Source organism: Wallemia mellicola, assembly GCF_000263375.1.
Source record: "Wallemia mellicola CBS 633.66 unplaced genomic scaffold WALSEscaffold_32, whole genome shotgun sequence".
NCBI classification, from domain to species: domain Eukaryota; kingdom Fungi; phylum Basidiomycota; class Wallemiomycetes; order Wallemiales; family Wallemiaceae; genus Wallemia; species Wallemia mellicola.
This window is the reverse complement of record NW_006531989.1, coordinates 16116-33928: the sequence shown is the minus strand read 5'-3', so window position 1 is coordinate 33928 and position 17813 is coordinate 16116. Positions and strand designations below refer to the sequence as shown.

Below are 17813 nucleotides of genomic sequence, written 5' to 3'. Positions count from 1 at the left end.
ATTAGTCAAATAGACGGGCTAATTACACACCTGGCATGTCTCTTAAACCCTGACCATACCAATCTCTAGCAACTTGTCTCCACAAGTGACGATCTTCTATATCAAAACCACCAGCTCTAAGTGCTGGAAGACCAACACTGGCGACCTCCATTGCGGCTGGTGGACGGTCATTCTGGGAATCATCTATACGGGCCTCATTCGGACTAGCTGGTGCTGGTGTAGTAAAGCTTGTCGGTAGACTAGTCGGCGAGTTACTACTATTAGCCGACTCAATGGAAGATACAGCCATTCTATATCTTGCGAGATCACCCAGTGCTTCTATCCAACTGGCTTTAAATGGCGAGAGCACGGGTTCCTCGAGTAGATTGGTATAGAAAGCGTAAGCGTGGTAGACGAAATCGGAGAGATGATCTAAAGTGTTATTAGGATTATTGGGATTCAGACTACTTCTCATTTTTTCTAATAAACCATGAAAAGCGTTCTGCCATAGACGCGTCGGTATATTATACTTCTGCGGCAAGGCATGGAGAGAAGTGGGCGTATGAGGAGCAAGAGAAGTAGCGAGGAAGTTGTGATAAGCATCGGCAAGACTATGAGGGGTTAGAAGAGATATGCTGTAAAGAGAAACTAACGCCTTATGCTTGTTTACTAATCTGATCCAATTCAAGTCGTCGTTCGACTTTTGACCGAAAAGGGATACCTTGGAGGAGGTTGTAGCTAACCTGCGCTCGTCGATTAATTTATTCTCGGTGTCCATGATATCCCTATAAGCCCTCTTCAACTGGACCAAAAATGCGGAAGTAGGCTCATCTTTCGACTTTTTCGAGTTGCTATTATTTGAAGACTTCGAGTCGTGGCTAGACTGTGATCTCGCATCTCTCCTCTTTCTGCGCTGTTTCTCCTTATCTTTGTAGTGATCTCTGGAGTCGTCTATAGTCGAGGAAGTGGTAGAGAGCGAGTACCCATCGTTTGACTTTTTCTTATTTAAATGATTAAACTTTAAGGGGTCGTGTTTTTTTGGATCGAAAAGCAGCTTATTTTTGCTCATACTCCGTCGTCATGGACGCACTCGTGAAAGATACATTTAAGGAATATAGACCGACAAATTGGTTGCCGAATGGACACTTGCAGACTATTTACTCAACTATTCTAGATACTTCAAATATAGACAGAGTTGATTACCGCAGACACACCCTTAGCTTGAAGGATGCCGGTTCAATATCCTTAGACTTCAATAATCCCGGTAAATCCAAGGTGCTCGTGATATGTCACGGCTTGACGGGTGGCTCACACGAGTCCTACGTCAGAACGGTCATCTCCCAGGTTGCCGACGATACCACTTCTGTAGTCGTCAATTTCAGAGGATGCGCTAATACGACAGTCACTAGTCCTCTCTTATACTCTGGCGGACAAACCAACGACCTACGCTCTGCGTTATTATACATAAAGAACTGTTATCCGGATGCAGAACTGATCGGTATGGGATTCAGTTTGGGTGCTAATGTTCTGACAAAATACATTGGTGAGGAGGGCGATAGATGCCCATTCAAAGCTGCTATCTCATTAGCCAACCCTTGGAATCTACTCAAAGGTAGCGAGCAACTTGAGTCTTCTTATATGGGCCACTACCTTTATAATCGTGCGATGGGAAAAAGCTTGAAGAAGTTAATGAATGCACACGAGCACGCTGTTAAAGATGTATATGCTGATGATCTCGCTCGATTAGCGTCCTTCAAATGGCCTACTATCAGGGATTTCGATAACACAATCACCCGGAAGCTTGGTGGCCATCCACCACACTTCCCATTTCCATCGGCAGAGGCCTATTACGCCTGGTATGTGTATGTTTTCTACTTTACTTTACAATAACGCGAATAAAGGGCGTCATCTACAGGATATCTCCATAACATAAAAATACCAGTACTCGGATTGAATGCTGAGGATGATCCGATAGTCTCCAAAGAAGCCTGGCCGGAGGCTGCGGATGAATGCAAGAGTTCGCCTTCAGATATCTACAAGTGCAAGGTCAATCCACTCGTAGAGATATACCACACCAAGTACGGAGGACATCTCGCCTGGTTTGAAGGTGGTAGCCCAGTGTCTACATTCGTCAAAGGGCCAAATTACCGAGACAACTATCCACCACCCCGTCGTTGGTTTGCGAAACCCATTGCGAGAGTCGTTGAGCGTCTTTTCACGAAGGAGTTCGCTTCAGCGCCTGGTAGTAATATAATGCCCGTCAAATCGACTGACGAGAACGTCGAATGGGAGACAGACGATAAAGAGCATATTAAATATGTCGGATACAGCTTAGTAACAAAGGACGAGATAATACACGGTGGTGAAGAATCACAGCATATTGTAAACCAAGGTCTATAAATTAATCGCCTATATAATCTATTTTACCTTTTCAAATGTGACTTCACTTTCCTTTACATCTCGATTAACGACAATCACCTAGTCATAAAATATATACAGAGATGTAAGTAATTTACTAGAGATCTGCAAACAATTCACTCTAATCCACTTCTTAGGGACGGCCCACCGCCGCCAGAAGAAGATTTCAGTCAAATAGCACTAAATGAACGCGTTAAACATTCAGTAAGTCTATAGACAGTCTTATAGCGCTATCTTAACAAACGATCAAAGTCGTGGAAAGCAAGGCTGAGCGCATACACTGAACTTATCGACCATTTCAAGAAGAGCGCCTCTGATGATGATCCGATCTTCAAACCATGGCTTAGCGACGTCGAGTTACTGAGGAAATTCGTCACAGACACAAATGCAGCTGCTCAAGATAAGGGTATTGAAGCACTCACTGAATTGCTCAAACAATCAGGTCAAAATGCTGCGAGGTCCGTCTGCACTTACCCACGCACGCGTAAAACTAACTATCATTCCCTAGCCTCTCTAGTGAACTTTCTAAACCAACGATTGAGAAAGGCTTCAACGCTTCAAGGCCAGCAACAAAGTTGAAGGCTATCGAGTTGTCTTTGTCTTTCGTCGAAGTCGAAGGCACTGCAGATACAGTGATCGTGAGGATATACATCCCTTTAGTAATACTTTCTAACACTCAAGACAGTCGAGTATCATCGAATCACTCGCTGCCAAGCAACCAAAGTTGGTAGCAACCTGCGTAACAGCCTTGAAGGAACTTGTCTCGTACGTGTCTTGATTTATTTAACGCGTTTTATTCACAATTCATAGTCAATTCGGCTTCAAGCCTATATCTAATACCAAGCCTCTACTCAAATCGCTCACAAAGATATTTGGTCACTCAGACAAGACAGTCAGGTCTGAGGGCACTCTACTCACTCAATCAATATATACCTATTTGGGTCAATCATTATTCCCGCTTCTCGAGGAACTCAAGCCGGTTCAGGTGAAAGAACTGAAGGAAGGTTTCGAGAAGTTAGATAGCGAAGGCAAAGGTGCTGGTACAGGAAAGCCAACACGTCTCACCAGAAAAGCTCAAGCTGAGGTAGATAATGCTGTGGGTGGTGAAGGTCCCGCAGAGGAAGCAATAGATGTTGACAATGGTGCCGATCTTGGTTTCGATCCAAACGAGGATATACCACCAGTTGATGTAGTTGCATCACTTAACCCAGAGTTTTATACCTTGATTGAAAGCAAAAAGTGGCAGGAAAGAAAGGAGGTCATCGATCAACTCTTAGAGACACTCAATAAGGCACCAAAAGTTGAACCATCATCGGATTATTCTGATCTTATCAATGCTTTGGCTAAGCATATCTCAGAGCTGAACATTAACGTCGTTATTGGTGCTGCACAGGTATTAGAGAAACTTGGAAAAGGTTTACCTGCACCCACATTCGCTGGTTTCAAGAACACAATTTCTAAACCGTTATTTGAACGTCTGAAGGAGCGTAAAGCAACAGTTGCTGATGCTCTCGGTGGAGCTTTAGATGCAATGTTTTCTGCCACAGGATTTGCTGAATTTATGGACGACATTACAACATATGCTAAGCATAAGAATCCTCAAGTTAAGCAAGGTACTCTTTCATTCCTTGTTAGGGCTCTCAAGAATACTAAGCTTCCACCAACACTATCCGAGCAAAAAGAAATCGGTAGCATATGTACCACCACATTAGAAGACAGTTTTGAACCTGTTAGAGCTGCATCAGCCGAATCGCTTGGTACATTAATGAAAATTGTCGGAGAGCGCGCGATGAACCCTATCATTGAGGGTCTGGATGGTCAGCGCAAGAGTAAGGTTATGGAGTTTTATGAGAAGGCTGAAGTCAAGGCCAAACCTGGATTCAAACCAAAGGGTGTTCCAGCGCCAGCTGCAAAACCAGTTCCGGCGAAACCAGCGCCAGCTACTGCTCCAAAGGTAGGTTACTTAGTCCATGATTTATATTTACTGATGATTATCGTAAGAAACCGGCTGCAGTACCTGCTAAACCAAAGGTGCCCTCACCTCCTGCACCATCTGATGACTTTGATGATTTCGCAAAGCCTGCTTCACCTGCAAAGCCAACTTCAAGGGGACCACCGTCAAGGTTACTTGCCAAGAAACCTCCATCTGTGGCTCAACCAACGGCTAAGCCAGCACCGGCACCAGTCCCAACAGCTAGCAGCAGTAAACCGAAATCAACTGGTGGTGTTGCTCCGTCTGAACAACCAAAGTTCTCAATGTCAGCTGAAGATGCCGAAGCAAAGGCAACTGAGGTTATACCAGAAACTCTCGTAAATCAATTAGGTGATAGCAACTGGAAGGAGCGTTTACAAGGTATGGAGGATTTACACAAGTGGTGTATTGATGATCAAAACCACCAACAACTTTCTTGTGAAGTGCTTTTCCGTTTCTTGAGCAAAAAGCCTGGTTGGAGTGAGAAGAATTTCCAAGTTTCCGCAAAGCAATTCGCACTTCTTGGTGTTCTAGCCGAGAATTCTGAGTCTTTCAATAGAGCTTGCGCAAGTTTAGCTATCGGACCTTTAGTTGAAAAGCTGGGTGATATGAAACTTAAGAAACCTGCTGGAGACACATTGACAGTCTTCTCAGAGAAAACATCTCATCAATTCGTATTAAGTCAAGGGTACGAAGCTATGACAAAGATCAAAGCGCCAAAGGCTCAGGCTGACGCTCTCTTGTTTGTCCAGCAACTTCTCACTGAATTTGGTATTACCGGTTTGGCTTTAAAGGATCTCATCGAGTTTTTAAAGACTGGCTTGAAGTCTGCCAATGCAATGGTTAGAACTAATGCAACAAAGACGCTTGTCACCTTGAAGCTTTTCGTTGGTTCAGACATTAGAAGCTTCTTAGATGATCTTAATCCACAGTTACTCAGCACCATTGATTCAGAATTTGGAAAAGTCGAAGGTCAAGAACCACCTGAGCCTATACGTTCATGTGCAGACGCAGCAAAACCAGCTGCAGGAGGTCCATCGAATGGAGGAAGTGCTCCTGCTGGTGGTGACGCTCTTGACGATCTTTTCCCTCGTCAAAATCTCGATAAGTTAATTCCAGCAGGTACCGTAGCAGGATCTAAGAGCGACGCATGGAAGACACGTAAAGAAGCACTTGAGGCATTGCTTGGCGTATTAGACGTAAAGCAGAACTCGAGGCTTCAGCCAAATATGAATCCAGATCTCGGTAGTGCTCTCAAAGGAAGACTCGGTGATCAAAATAAGATTGTACAAGGTATGGCACTCACTATCATTCAAAAAATTGCTTTGGGTATGGGTAAGCCATTCGAAAAGTACGTCAAAACGTTTGTGCAAGGTGTTGCAGGTATCGCAAGTGACCAGAAAGCTAATGTCAGAGCGGCTGCTATCGCAACCTTGGATGCGATGGCAACTGCTTGTGAAGGTATAGATTTATTAGTCTCACCTTTGAGTACTGCCCTGGAATCACCAAACCCAACATTGCGTTCGAATGTCTTAGAATGGCTTAATGTATTCCTCGCTGAAAAGATTCCACCATCTCGTTCAACTGATTTAGCACCATTGGCATCACCAGTTATAAGTTCTTTGGAGGATAGGAACGGTGATGTTAGAAAGAATGCACAAGCTCTTCTTCCATACATCATTGCAAGTGCTGGTTACGATTTTGTTGAAAGCAAGACAGATAAGCTCAAGCCTGCAGCTAAAAATACGGTACTTCCAATTCTTCAGTCAGCTAAAGGAATAGCCAAGCCCGCTGCAGCACCGGTGCCACCAAAAACAGCAGCTCCAATGCCGGCACCAGGGCCTGCTACATCCGCTCCAACACGTCCAAAGGTACCTGGTTCGATTCGTCCACCTCCTACAGCTGGACCAGGTACGCCTATTAAGGCTAAACCAACTGCCATGCCACCCCCAGCAGCTGATGCTTCATCAATACGCCCACCTGGTAGTATGCGCAGTCGCTTTGGTGCATTATCCAGATCAACAGCCGCGCCAGCGCCAGAGGAAGACGAGGGTGGCTTTGGAATTAAAGCTAAAGTACCAATGAAGAAGCCATCAACAAGCTCAATAGCTAGTACATCTGCCACTCAGACTTCAAAATCTCAATCAACATATCCATTTACTTCATCAGATTTGATGAGCAAACGTCAAAGAGCTGTAAAGGATGGAAATGCTAGATTTACACTCGGTGGTGATGCTGGAATTAGGCCTGAACAAATCGATTATTTGGAACATCAAAGTCAACCATTTTTGTCCACACAATTGCATAATTTGTTATTCAGTACAGATCATCACGCTGAGTCTGATTACTTAGCTGGATTGGCTATCATCAATGATGCAATTCAAGATGCTTTTGGTGATTCTGATAATTATGGCCTAGGCGTCGAGAAATCCCGTCAATTTATTCTTGCAAATGTTGATATTATTCTCAAGTATGTCACTTTGAGATTGTTCGATAACAACACAAGTATTTTATTGCGTACTCTTGAGGTTATCGAGTCAACTTTGAAGGTTGTTGATGAAGTAAACGCTCAGCTTACTGATTATGAAGCGAATGCATTCTTGCCAACATTGATCGTTAAAGTATGTTTATTTCAAAAAGCCTTTAGTTATGCTAACAATCTGTTATAGTCTGGTGACGGTAAGGAACCTGTTAGAGTGCGCATTAGAGGTATACTCAGGTTGCTCGGTCGTTCATACCCACCAAGTAAAGTGTTTAATCAGTTAATTGATCATGGAACTACATGCAAGAATTCTCGAACAAGATCAGAGTCTATCGATGAGCTCGGTTCTATCATCAATAGGCACGGAATGGGTGTACTCACATCAAACAAGGCTTTAAAGATAATCGGTGCCAGTTTGAGTGACAGAGATAGTTCAGTAAGGAACTCAGTCCTGAATACCTTGGTGGAGGTTTACAAGTTAGTTGGTGATCAAGTTTGGTCTATGGTTGGTGATCTACCACCTAAGGAGAAGAGTATGATGGAAGAGCGTCTCAAAAGACAACCTGAGAGGGGTTCTGCCATACCTGCTAAAGCGGCGGTTGGTTCCAAGATCGCTCAGCGTCCTTCATCTTCGCTTAGCAAATTATCTCAACCAAGTACCTTCCGTGCTGAGTCACCTAGTAGACCTGATTCGAGAAGCTCATCTAGAGCATCCTCACGTACAGTTAACAGACCACAATCTCCTGCTGTCGATTCCCCTCGCAAAGCTATACCTACGTCGAAGATTGGAGGAGTTCGAGGTATTCGTCCACCATCACAGCTAGGTAGAACCTCGACCTTGCCTCAACCTTCCTCTGGATTACCTCAACCAAGTGCAGGATCAGCACTTCCTCAGCCAAGCAATAGTTCCGCTTCTCAATCAATTAAAGACAATACATCAAGGCCCACATCACTCACTTCAACGAAGTCAGCCTTTTCTTCACTTTCAAATCTTAACAATGACCCACCGACTGACCCAATTGCCGGAATCCTCTCAAACGAACCTGACAGAAGTGTTGATTCTTTAAAGGTCATCCAGCGGAAGTTGGAAAGCCCAACTGAAGATTTGGTTAGACAAGCTGACAGGTTGGTCACAAATATAACCACACAGGTGAGTCTATTTGGATAAGTCTTCTGAATTTATTTAATGTGTTTGTAGATGTTCAATACTTTCGAAGCTCTTAGAGAAGATATGGTACCAAATGTCTTCAGACTTGCCAAACATTTAATTCAAACTCTCAATGCCACAGTTGATTCACCTACAATAGCGGCAACACTTTCAAGTGACTCAATTAGGCTTTTGTTGGAAGAGCTTACGACAAGATTGTTACAGACTGCTGATAGTCCGTCGCTTAAAGACTTGTCAAGGTTTATTAACATGCTTTTACTTCGGTTATTCACACATGGTGACCTAACCGCAATTTTCAGCGCCTTATTCGACTTACTTTCAGCTGCTACTATCAACTTACACGATTTGAGAGTAAAAAATGAAAGTCCTGAGGCTAAACTTCCTGAGTTGGTCTTGAAATGCGTTTGGAAAACAGCAAGAAATGTCAAAGATGACCTACAAGCTGAGAGATTGGATGCTAGCGTATTGCTTTACACACTTGAGCAATTTTTACAGAAAATTCCACCAGCTGAATGGCGGAGTAGAGCAGCTGACGAAATTGCACTTGGTGATATGCCATTGCGTACAGTTAAGACTATCATTCAAAGTTTAGTTTGTAAGTTGGCAACTTGTATGTTACTTTACCGCTGACATGCACACTCAGCTGTTTACGACGACAAGGTCTATGAGAAACTCGACCTGGTGTCAAACCCAGAGGACTCAATCGTATATACTTATCTGTATAGGTTGCTCAATAGAGGTCCACCTAGCGCAAACGATGGTGGAATCGGATTGGGTATTAAAAACGTCCCAACAGCTTCATCAAATGGTAGCGAACTTCAAGCTTCACAAACCTCTCAGGAAGAATACGAAGTCAATGAGCGTCTCAGAAGGATATTTGATAAGATTTCGGAATCTACGACCAATAAAGAAGGTATCGCTGATCTTTATACGTTCCAAAAGGAGCATCCAGAAAAGCAACCACGTATAGAAAAGCAATTAAGTGATTTGGGAGAGGTTTTCAACTCTTACATAAAGAGAGTGTTGCAGAGACTAGCTGGTGAAGACGCTGAGCGTGCTAGCATTACGTCTCCAGCGCTTACGCAATCAGGTGAGTATTTCATTTCTCATGATGACAAGTCTGATCATCTCTCGATAGCACAATTAGATTCAGCACCTGTTCCACAGTCGCCTGGTGTGGCTGTCCCAAGATCTAGATCTTCGCTTTCGAGCCAACACGAGCACAGAACGTCATTGGATGAGAAGAACTTGAACAGAATAAGTACATTGTTTGGCTCTAAACCACAATCTCTCTATACTCCGGAAACTGAGGCTCCGACTGTCTTTTCACAAACTGAAAACTACCGTCATACGATTAATGAAAACGAAGATGTCTTTTAATCTCTCTCATTGTTTATTTTATTATTTTATGTAAACTTCTCAACTTTTCTCGTGCATGATCATGATACATGTTAAAGTTCTCTGATAGATAGGACAAACATGAGCAGCCTAGTAGTTTTAATATATGATATTTATTAGACAACTATATGTTACTGAGATTATGTGGATATTCGCTGTTGCTTAGAGTTGTGTGATAATGTAGTGAATCACACAGGTCGTTTGAGATAATATATCTTTAGAATGTTTGTTATTCAATTTGGCAATATGTTACTCAATGCTTCACACAAGGTTCAATTTGAGTACCTTAAGCAGACGCAGTAATTAAGGCTCCACTCAATAAAATGACCGAATGTATTTGAAATTACTCCTTATCGCGCTTATCACACATGTACCATCAACTCGCAGTTCTAGGGTTGGTTTTACTCTTAACATATTTAAGTCAATCGAGTCCATATCATTTAGCAGTCAAGCTATGGAGAATAATTATTTACGTATTCTTTCGAGAAGTCAAAGCTAGGGGTACCTACAACATCCCAAAGGACAATACACCAGTAATATTCGTTGCTGGACCGCATCACAACCAGTTCTTAGATGGTTTACTACTCTCTTCAGAGGTTTTGAGAGCTTCCAATAGGAAACTCAGCTTTCTCGTTGCAGAAAAGTCGATGAAAAGAATTTTTGTAGGAGACATGGCGAAAGCAATGGAAGCTATACCAGTTAAGAGAGCTGCTGACGATGCTAAGCCTGGAAATGGTACTATATACATGAAATCTGATCAACCTTCAACTCACATTTATGGTATAGATACCAAATTTACTACACAACTCGAATCAAAGATGTCAATCAGTCTTTCTTCTTCTCTAGGTGGTGCGCATGCTGAAGTAGCTACAGTTATTAGTGATACTGAACTAGTTTTACAAAAGGAATTTAACAAGGAACAATCGCGAAAGGTATTACTTTCTGCTGGTGACGCAAACGTTGATCATGCAATCAATTACAAAGTATTACCATATATAGATCAACAGAATATGTATGACTCCGTATATAAACGTCTTGAAGATGGTGGTTGTATTGGTATCTTTCCTGAAGGTGGATCTCACGATAAGACTGATTTACTCCCTCTTAAAGCCGGTGTTACAATCATGGCTCTCGGTGCAATGTCCAACAACCCTAACCTTAAAGTAAAAATCGTGCCAGTAGGTCTGTCTTACTTCCATGCGCACAAATTTCGCTCAAGGGCAGTCATTGAATTTGGTACCCCTCGAGAAGTATCACGTGATTTGGTAAATCTCTTCAACGAAGGTGGTTTAAGCAAAAGGAAGGCATGTGGCGAGCTTTTGGACACTATATACAATGGTCTCAAAAGTGTGACAGTTCAAGCACCCGATTACGAAACTTTAATGGTTATTCAAGCTGGTAGAAGGTTATATAGTGCTCCAGGTCAACATCCGACCCTTGGTCAAGTTGTAGAACTCAATAGAAGGTTCATTTCAGGCTATCTCGAGTATAAAGATGAGCCAAAAATAAAGCAACTCAGGAATAAGGTGTTGAAATACAATAGACGTTTACAAGATTTAGGTATTAGAGATCATCAGGTTGATAGCGCTACGAAATCATTCTGGAAAGCTGCTGGTTTGTTGTTCTATCGTATGGAATTGCTTTTTGTTTGGGGTACCTTAGCACTCCCTGGTGCTCTCTTACATTTGCCCGTGTTTTTTACTGCGAAGTGCATCTCTAAAAAGAAGGCGAAAGAAGCATTAGCTGCATCAACGGTAAAAATCAAGGCTCGTGATGTAGTTGGTACTTGGAAAGTACTTGTGTCACTCACGCTTCTTCCAATGATTTATCTCTTCTACATCATAAGTGCTACAATTATCACCAGAAAATATGGTAAATTGCTTGGGTTGTCGGATGAAGTGATTAATTGGACACCACTTTGGACATTATGTGTACTTCCATTCCTAGGAATATCGGCTCTCAAGTTTGGTGAAGTTGGTATGGACGTCTATAAAAGTTTACCACCTTTATTCCTTACTTTATTACCTGGAAAGGAAAATGAATTAGAAAAGTTAAAAAGTAAAAGGATCGCTTTATCAAATGAGCTCACTGATATTATTGAAGAATATGGACCAAAGCAAATAGAACACTTTGAAAAGAAGCGGGTTCTGTCGTCTCATGAATCACAACAGAAGGAACCTTCCACAACAGGAAACAATCAAACGACAATGCAGTGGCTAGACGAAATGCTGTTTGGATGGTCAGCAACAAAAAAAGCTGATGAAAACTCGAACCCAAGTTCTAGGGATGATGAAAGCAGCACCGGTGAAGAAAACTATGAAACGGTTGGAGAAGCAGGTGATTTCGATGCTGTTGCATCATTTGTAAGTCTACTGGAGATTATCACAGACGAACAATCTAACATAATATTAGCTTGAAGCCAATGCAAATTCCAACAAACTTTAGAAATTAAGATTTAAGCAACATAGGGATAGTAATATAGATAGTTCGCACTCATACCATTTTTGTAATGTGATAATACCAATCCTTAATGAATTTGATGCTACAAAATGAATTATGGGAATCTTCTAAATGACATATGAGTAGTGATAATGTATTGTTTATTTCAATCGTTCTTTGAGAGCGATTGTAATGCAACCAGTTCAGCATAAAGTCCACCTTTTTCTTCGATGAGCTCCTGGTGAGTGCCAGCTTGACTGACTCTACCATCTTTGAAGACATATATCCTATCTGCCTTTTGTATGGTTGAAAGTCTATGGGCAATTGCAATAGTTGTTCTTCCTGAAGCAACCTTGTCTAATGCAGCTTGAACGACAGCCTCGCTCGTCTGATCGAGGGCGCTGGTAGCCTCATCGAGGAGCAGAATCTTTGGTTTTCGTATGAGCGCTCTAGCGATGGCAATACGCTGCTTTTGTCCTCCCGACAATTGTGTACCTTTACCACCGACTTGCGTCTCAAACCCATCTGGAAGACCTTTGATGAAGTCGAGTATGTTGGCGTCTGCACATGCATCCTCCAGTTCCTGTTGAGATATTTCCTCATGTGGTTTTACAGCACCCATGATAATGTTATACTTTATTGTACCACCGTAGAGCGTTGGTTCTTGGGAAACTAGTGCCATGTGTGATCTGAGATTGTTCAGGTTGAGATCCCTCACTTCGTGACCATCAAGCTTGACTGAACCGCAAACAGCATCATAGAATCGTTCAATGAGCTGAATAGTAGTGCTTTTACCGCAACCAGATGGACCAACTAATGCGACGTAGCTACCTGGTTTGATCTCTAAATCAAGTGAACGCAATACTGGTACATCAGAACGAGTTGGATATCTAAAATGAACGTTCTCAAATGTAATGTGACCTTCGATTGTCTCAAGGTGCTTGCCGTCTTTGTTGTCATGTTCTACCTCGATCTTGTCAACGCGTTCTAACAATTTCAAAATTCGTGTGGCACCACCTCTTGCGCTGCTAATGTCGGGAACATAAGTGAATACTCTTGATGCCAAAATTGTAGAGAAAATTACGCTCTCAAGGGTTACGTAAAATGATTGCAAATCCATCGAAAGATCCATAAGCCATAATGCACCGACGTAAAACACTAATGCAATACAACCAAAACTCAACGCTTGTCCTAACGCATATGCTGCACTTCTCCAGACACCAGATTTGATGGAAGTGGTGTAAGGTTTTAAGAGAAGATTATCATAATAAGCAAGAACACTGTCTTCTCGAGTAAGTGCTGCAACAGTTCTAATAGCTCCTGACGCCTCACATGCCATATTTGCACTCTCTTCGTACGCTTTTCTGTTGTACTTGTCCTTAAGAGTTACAACTTTGAGTTCTGTGAGACCAGCCGCGAAAGTGAGTGGAATACATGCGGTACCAACGAGACCCAATTTCCAACTATATCCAAGAGCGACGGCAACTCCAATAATAACTGTCCAGAGGCATTGCATGACACTTCCAGAGGAGAGCCCCGCCAATCCTTGTACTTTACGTGCATTATCAGCCAAACCTGAGCAGAGAACGCCTGTGTTGTTTTCCTTTTTATCAAAGTATTCGACATCAGAACGTAGTAGTTTCTTGAAAGACTCATGTCTTAAATTGAAAGTGAGCTTCTCTCCTGATTTCTGCATACAGTAGTTTTGAACAACAAGGGCAATACCAATTCCTAAAGCAATGATGAAAAACCATAGGGAATCACGGTCGGTTGTACGTCTAAATGTTGTTACTAATAGTTCTATTTGTTAAAAGCAAAGATACCTCATATAGGAATGGTAATCAGCATCATCTACTGATTTCAAGCTAAGATCTTGCATTATCAAACCAAAAACGATACCGAAACAAGGGAACCCAGCAGCGGAAATCATCGCTGCAATAGAGCCAAACATATATAAAGGCCACGAGCTGCGGTTGAGTTTGATCAGTGATTTAAGGAGATATCCCCACGAATACTTTTTGGAATCGTCCACGTCTTCCATTACATTCATTATTTCTGATCCAGGAGAGCGTACGCTATCCTTTACACTCGCCATATCGTGTATGGACTGATCATCAGTGTCTGCGTCAATATTGTCAACTCGCATGTGATTAGAGAGTTGTTGTGCGCTAACAAGTTGAGAATAAGCGCCATCTGACTTTGCAGTGAGTGAAGTGTGATCACCGACTTCCAAAATCTCTCCATGATCCATAACTATAATCTGATCAGCATTCTTGATAGTCGACAGACGATGAGCAATAGCAACTGTGGTACGATTCATTGAAGCTTGATCGAGTGCCTTTTGGACAATAGACTCGGAAGCACTATCTAAAGCGGCAGTTGCTTCATCCAAAAGTAATATCGGAGGGTCGGATACAATGGCTCTCGCGATCGCAACACGTTGTTTTTGACCCCCAGATAAGAGCATTCCTCGTTCACCGACTGTATTATCGTATCTTTCGGGTAAATCTTGGATGAAGCTATCAGCGTTGGCCGTCCTACAGGCTTTAATAACAAGCTCAAGCTTTTGATCATCTGGCCAATGTTCCATCTCGGTACCAATCAAACCATGTTCGACATTCGCCCTGACAGTATCATTAAACAAAACTGGTTCTTGACCAACAAGACCAATTTTGCTACGAAGCCATTTAACATTGAGATCTCTAATGTTAGTACCGTCCAGTTCTATTAAACCTGAGTTTGGATCATAGAAACGTTCAATGAGACCTATGGAGGTACTTTTGCCACTTCCAGATGCACCAACCAGTGCTGTAAATTTACCTTGCGAAAACTTCGTCGAAAAATTCTTCATTACTTGAACCTCAGGTCTTGCAGGATATGCAAAATTGACATCCTTGAAGGTGATATTACCATCAATTGAAGATGGCTTAAGTCCATCTTCGCTAGCACTATCGATAGGTGGTATCCTTTCAATTGTTTCGTAGATTTTTGCAGCAGCCGCTTGACCTTTTGCGATGATTTGTAATTGCGGTGCAACCAGACCTAATCCGAATGCACCGACAATGATAGCTTCAACAACCTTGATAATTGAGCCAATATCTGTCTGGCCTTTCAGTAGTAAAGTTACACCCCAAACGAAAGCCAGAGAATATGTTGAATATGCCATAAAATCAAATGACGCAAACCCAATACTCGTCATATAGGCATTCTTGAAACCCTCTTTACGGGCTTTGTAGAGAAAGTTATCGTAGAGCAACGATAAGTTTAGTTGTAAACCAAAGGCTTTTGCTGTTCTAATAGTAGATATTGATTCTTCAGCAAGATTTCCAGAATCACCAATTGATTTCAGAGCATTTTCCTCAAATTTAGTGATAAAAGTGATAATTACGACCATCGCAATGGCGATGCATGGAACTGAATGGAAGTTTAAAGTTGATTAGGATTTACTAATTGTACAACTTACCGACTATGAAAAGAACACCCGCAATGCGGGCTTGTACGCTAAATGCTATAATGAAAGCAACTATGAAGCTGCTCAAAAACATGCAAGCAAGTGCAACCTTTTCAGAAATACCACTTTGAATTAAATTCATGTCTGTTTCTATCCTAGTTGCGATCTCACCGGCTCCGATCTTATCAAAGAAGGCAATGTCTTGGCGCAAAACTGATCGCAAGTATAACAACCTAAGTCTCCTCGAAATGCGTTCAGATGTGTATGTAAAGATGTAGAAATAGCCATAGGTTGCGACGAACATGCAAATCGCTATGACTAACAACATAAGGCAGTTGTAATTGACGCCACTTTTGAATGTACTTTTCCTGTCATTAAATTCATCGATGTTGGCTTGATTAGTTGGATCATCCCTGTATGTAGGGACGAAGTTGTAAAAGTTGTTCATTTCGTTAACGAGGTTACCGAACATTATGGCTATGAGGAATGAACATATGTTCTAATGAATACACGGACATACCAAGAGATGGCTGGATGGCACCAGCGCCAGAAGCACATACTAAGCCAATTATATTGAGAATAATCTCTCCCTTCGTGGCATACTTCCAAAGTTGCAGGAACGATACACTAGCAGAGCTACCTTCATCTATAGTTATTGGGGTTTCCTTGCTGCTGTTATCCCCCTCTGAGTTCGTTTTCTCATCAATTTTCATCCTTCCCGGATGATCTGACATGATGGTACACAGGAAAGAATTATGGCATGATTTAAGCCGACAGGTACCGCCAGGGCGCCGTTGTTCGAGATTTGCTGAGACAGTCTAGCGGTCATATGCGTTAGCTTTTGAATGGCAGTAAGATCGGATAACAATCATTAGACTTCTTTATTCAACGTTGTAAACTATTATAGTAAAATATTTCAAGAGAAATAAGTTTAAACCGCTGAATTGATAAGATAAGCGTATTTACTTTATACTAGAGATGTTACTATACCATAATAGTACCAATATTTCTTAAGCGGGTTTTCTGACTATCTGCTCTTCACATTGATAGTTTTTGAAGAGACTTTCATGGCGTCATTAAAAGATAGTGGCCAATTTCGAATTGATCGCTAAGGTTACATTCTGAATTTTATTAATTTTTGATGCAGAGTAATTTACACTATCATCAATATAGATTCTACTTCCAGAGGAATCTGTCAAAATACTGACAAGGTTTCTTCAGCTTAATTTCTAGTAAATAGAGATAAAAAGGTATACGTGGCTACATGAATTTAATTGAATGACTATCGTCTTCACTAGTACCGGGAGAGGGTTTACTGTTTGCCTTCCTTAACTCGTCTTCACTAGCACCACTACTAACTTCCTTTGATTGATTTCGGCATGACCAACATGATCGTATTATGTAAATCATTATTTAACCTGGCAGGTTGGATCAACACGAGATCAATACAGTCCAGATAGTACTATAGGCTAGATTTTAACTTATCTCGCTGTTAGTATAGATAGGTATTATTAATAAATTATATGAGAGATACTATGTTTAATCTAGTTATCATGCAATAATAGCAGAAAAACAAGGAAGCACACAAAACATCGGACAACGTTCATCACTACGGCAAAAACAACCTAGAAATTTTCTCCCTTTTAGCACCATTCTCTATACTTAATCAACAATTAAAAATCTTTAGGATATTTCAATTTCCAATTATTCCGTACAATAATTTACAGGTTATCCGTTTGATCATGTCCGTGTTTTGACATTTTGTTCGCTTGTGAACCATTAGGGTATTTATTTTTTCAAGGATCGTATTTAAGTTTAATCGCTCGATGAAAAATCATCATAGTTGCCTGTATCACGCAGAAGCTTCACCATCTATTTCAATTAGCTTTGTTTCGCAAGCAGAAACCATACTCACAACAAGGACGACCATAAAAATCAGCTTGACAGATTCTTTTTCGATATCATTCGCGGAGAGAGTGAGAATTCCATCCTTCTTTGTTGTGCCTGCCTTACTCTTGTAGGTAGCAAGTACCCTCCCATTAGCGGCGTCCTCTATTGTAAAATCTGTGTATTCGACTAATACACGACATTGTGAGTCATCGTAGAGGTTAAACACTCTGTTTGATGTTCCCCATCTACTTTCTCTATCTAAGCTAACTGGTGGTGAGCCAATTACTGTGACTTCGTAGCTGCTCCTCCCAGTAAACCTCTTTCCCCGCTTAGAAGTAGCAATGCATTTCGCTTCGACGTTCGAGTGTAATTCAATTTTGCTACTAATGAAGCCAATATTGGTGTGCAAAACTGGAAGCCTGTCAGAAGTGTCAATCCTTTGACCAGGTTTTACAGCAAACATCTCAAAATCATCGTCTCCATGTGGATGAAAAAGATAAGTGCCCCTAGGATTGATGGAAGTCGAGCTTGATGAGCTGTCTGCCATAATCGAAGATGAGAAGGAAGAAGAGTGACCAAAAAAGTTTGCAACTCAAAATTACTTCTTTTTCGCTTT

The 17813-nt window shown here is 41.6% G+C and overlaps 5 protein-coding genes across 5 annotated transcripts in view; 2 read left to right on the top strand and 3 right to left on the bottom strand.

The window, feature by feature from the left end:
* Positions 1–1057, bottom strand: part of WALSEDRAFT_34184 (hypothetical protein) — a 4916-nt gene extending 3859 nt beyond the window's left edge. The window contains exons 1-2 of the mRNA XM_006960652.1: positions 633–1057; positions 31–590 (exon numbers count right to left, since the gene is read on the bottom strand). Of these exons, the coding sequence (XP_006960714.1) occupies positions 31–590; positions 633–757 (685 nt within the window). The 5' untranslated portion in view covers positions 758–1057. The remainder of the gene's footprint in view (positions 1–30; positions 591–632) is intronic.
* Positions 1058–1479: 422 nt separating this feature from the next.
* WALSEDRAFT_30535 (ARM repeat-containing protein) lies at positions 1480–9399 on the top strand (the record flags this gene model as incomplete). The annotated part of the gene is made up of 13 exons (XM_006960651.1): positions 1480–1835; positions 1881–2371; positions 2479–2482; positions 2535–2601; positions 2650–2855; positions 2906–3035; positions 3083–3162; positions 3208–4351; positions 4399–6990; positions 7039–8001; positions 8050–8614; positions 8663–9109; positions 9158–9399. The coding sequence occupies 13 exons, from the start codon at positions 1480–1482 to the stop codon at positions 9397–9399; spliced, it is 7287 nt and encodes a 2428-aa protein (XP_006960713.1).
* Positions 9400–9679: 280 nt separating this feature from the next.
* On the top strand, positions 9680–13632 carry WALSEDRAFT_49301 (glycerol-3-phosphate O-acyltransferase). Its single transcript, XM_006960650.1, has 2 exons — positions 9680–11780; positions 11830–13632. Exons 1-2 carry the CDS (start codon positions 9786–9788, stop codon positions 11860–11862), a joined length of 2028 nt encoding a protein of 675 aa, XP_006960712.1. The 5' UTR covers positions 9680–9785; the 3' UTR covers positions 11863–13632.
* On the bottom strand, positions 9802–16014 carry WALSEDRAFT_34180 (P-loop containing nucleoside triphosphate hydrolase protein). Its single transcript, XM_006960649.1, has 5 exons — positions 15828–16014; positions 15320–15784; positions 13680–15270; positions 11830–13634; positions 9802–11780 (listed from the first exon to the last, which is right to left on the bottom strand). The coding sequence occupies exons 2-4, from the start codon at positions 15777–15779 to the stop codon at positions 12023–12025; spliced, it is 3663 nt and encodes a 1220-aa protein (XP_006960711.1). The 5' UTR covers positions 15780–15784; positions 15828–16014; the 3' UTR covers positions 9802–11780; positions 11830–12022.
* Positions 16015–16947: 933 nt separating this feature from the next.
* WALSEDRAFT_61564 (hypothetical protein) lies at positions 16948–17747 on the bottom strand (the record flags this gene model as incomplete). The annotated part of the gene is made up of 2 exons (XM_006960648.1): positions 16948–17179; positions 17223–17747. The coding sequence occupies 2 exons, from the start codon at positions 17742–17744 to the stop codon at positions 17123–17125; spliced, it is 579 nt and encodes a 192-aa protein (XP_006960710.1). The 3' UTR covers positions 16948–17122.
* Between the last annotated feature and the right edge of the window lie 66 nt (positions 17748–17813).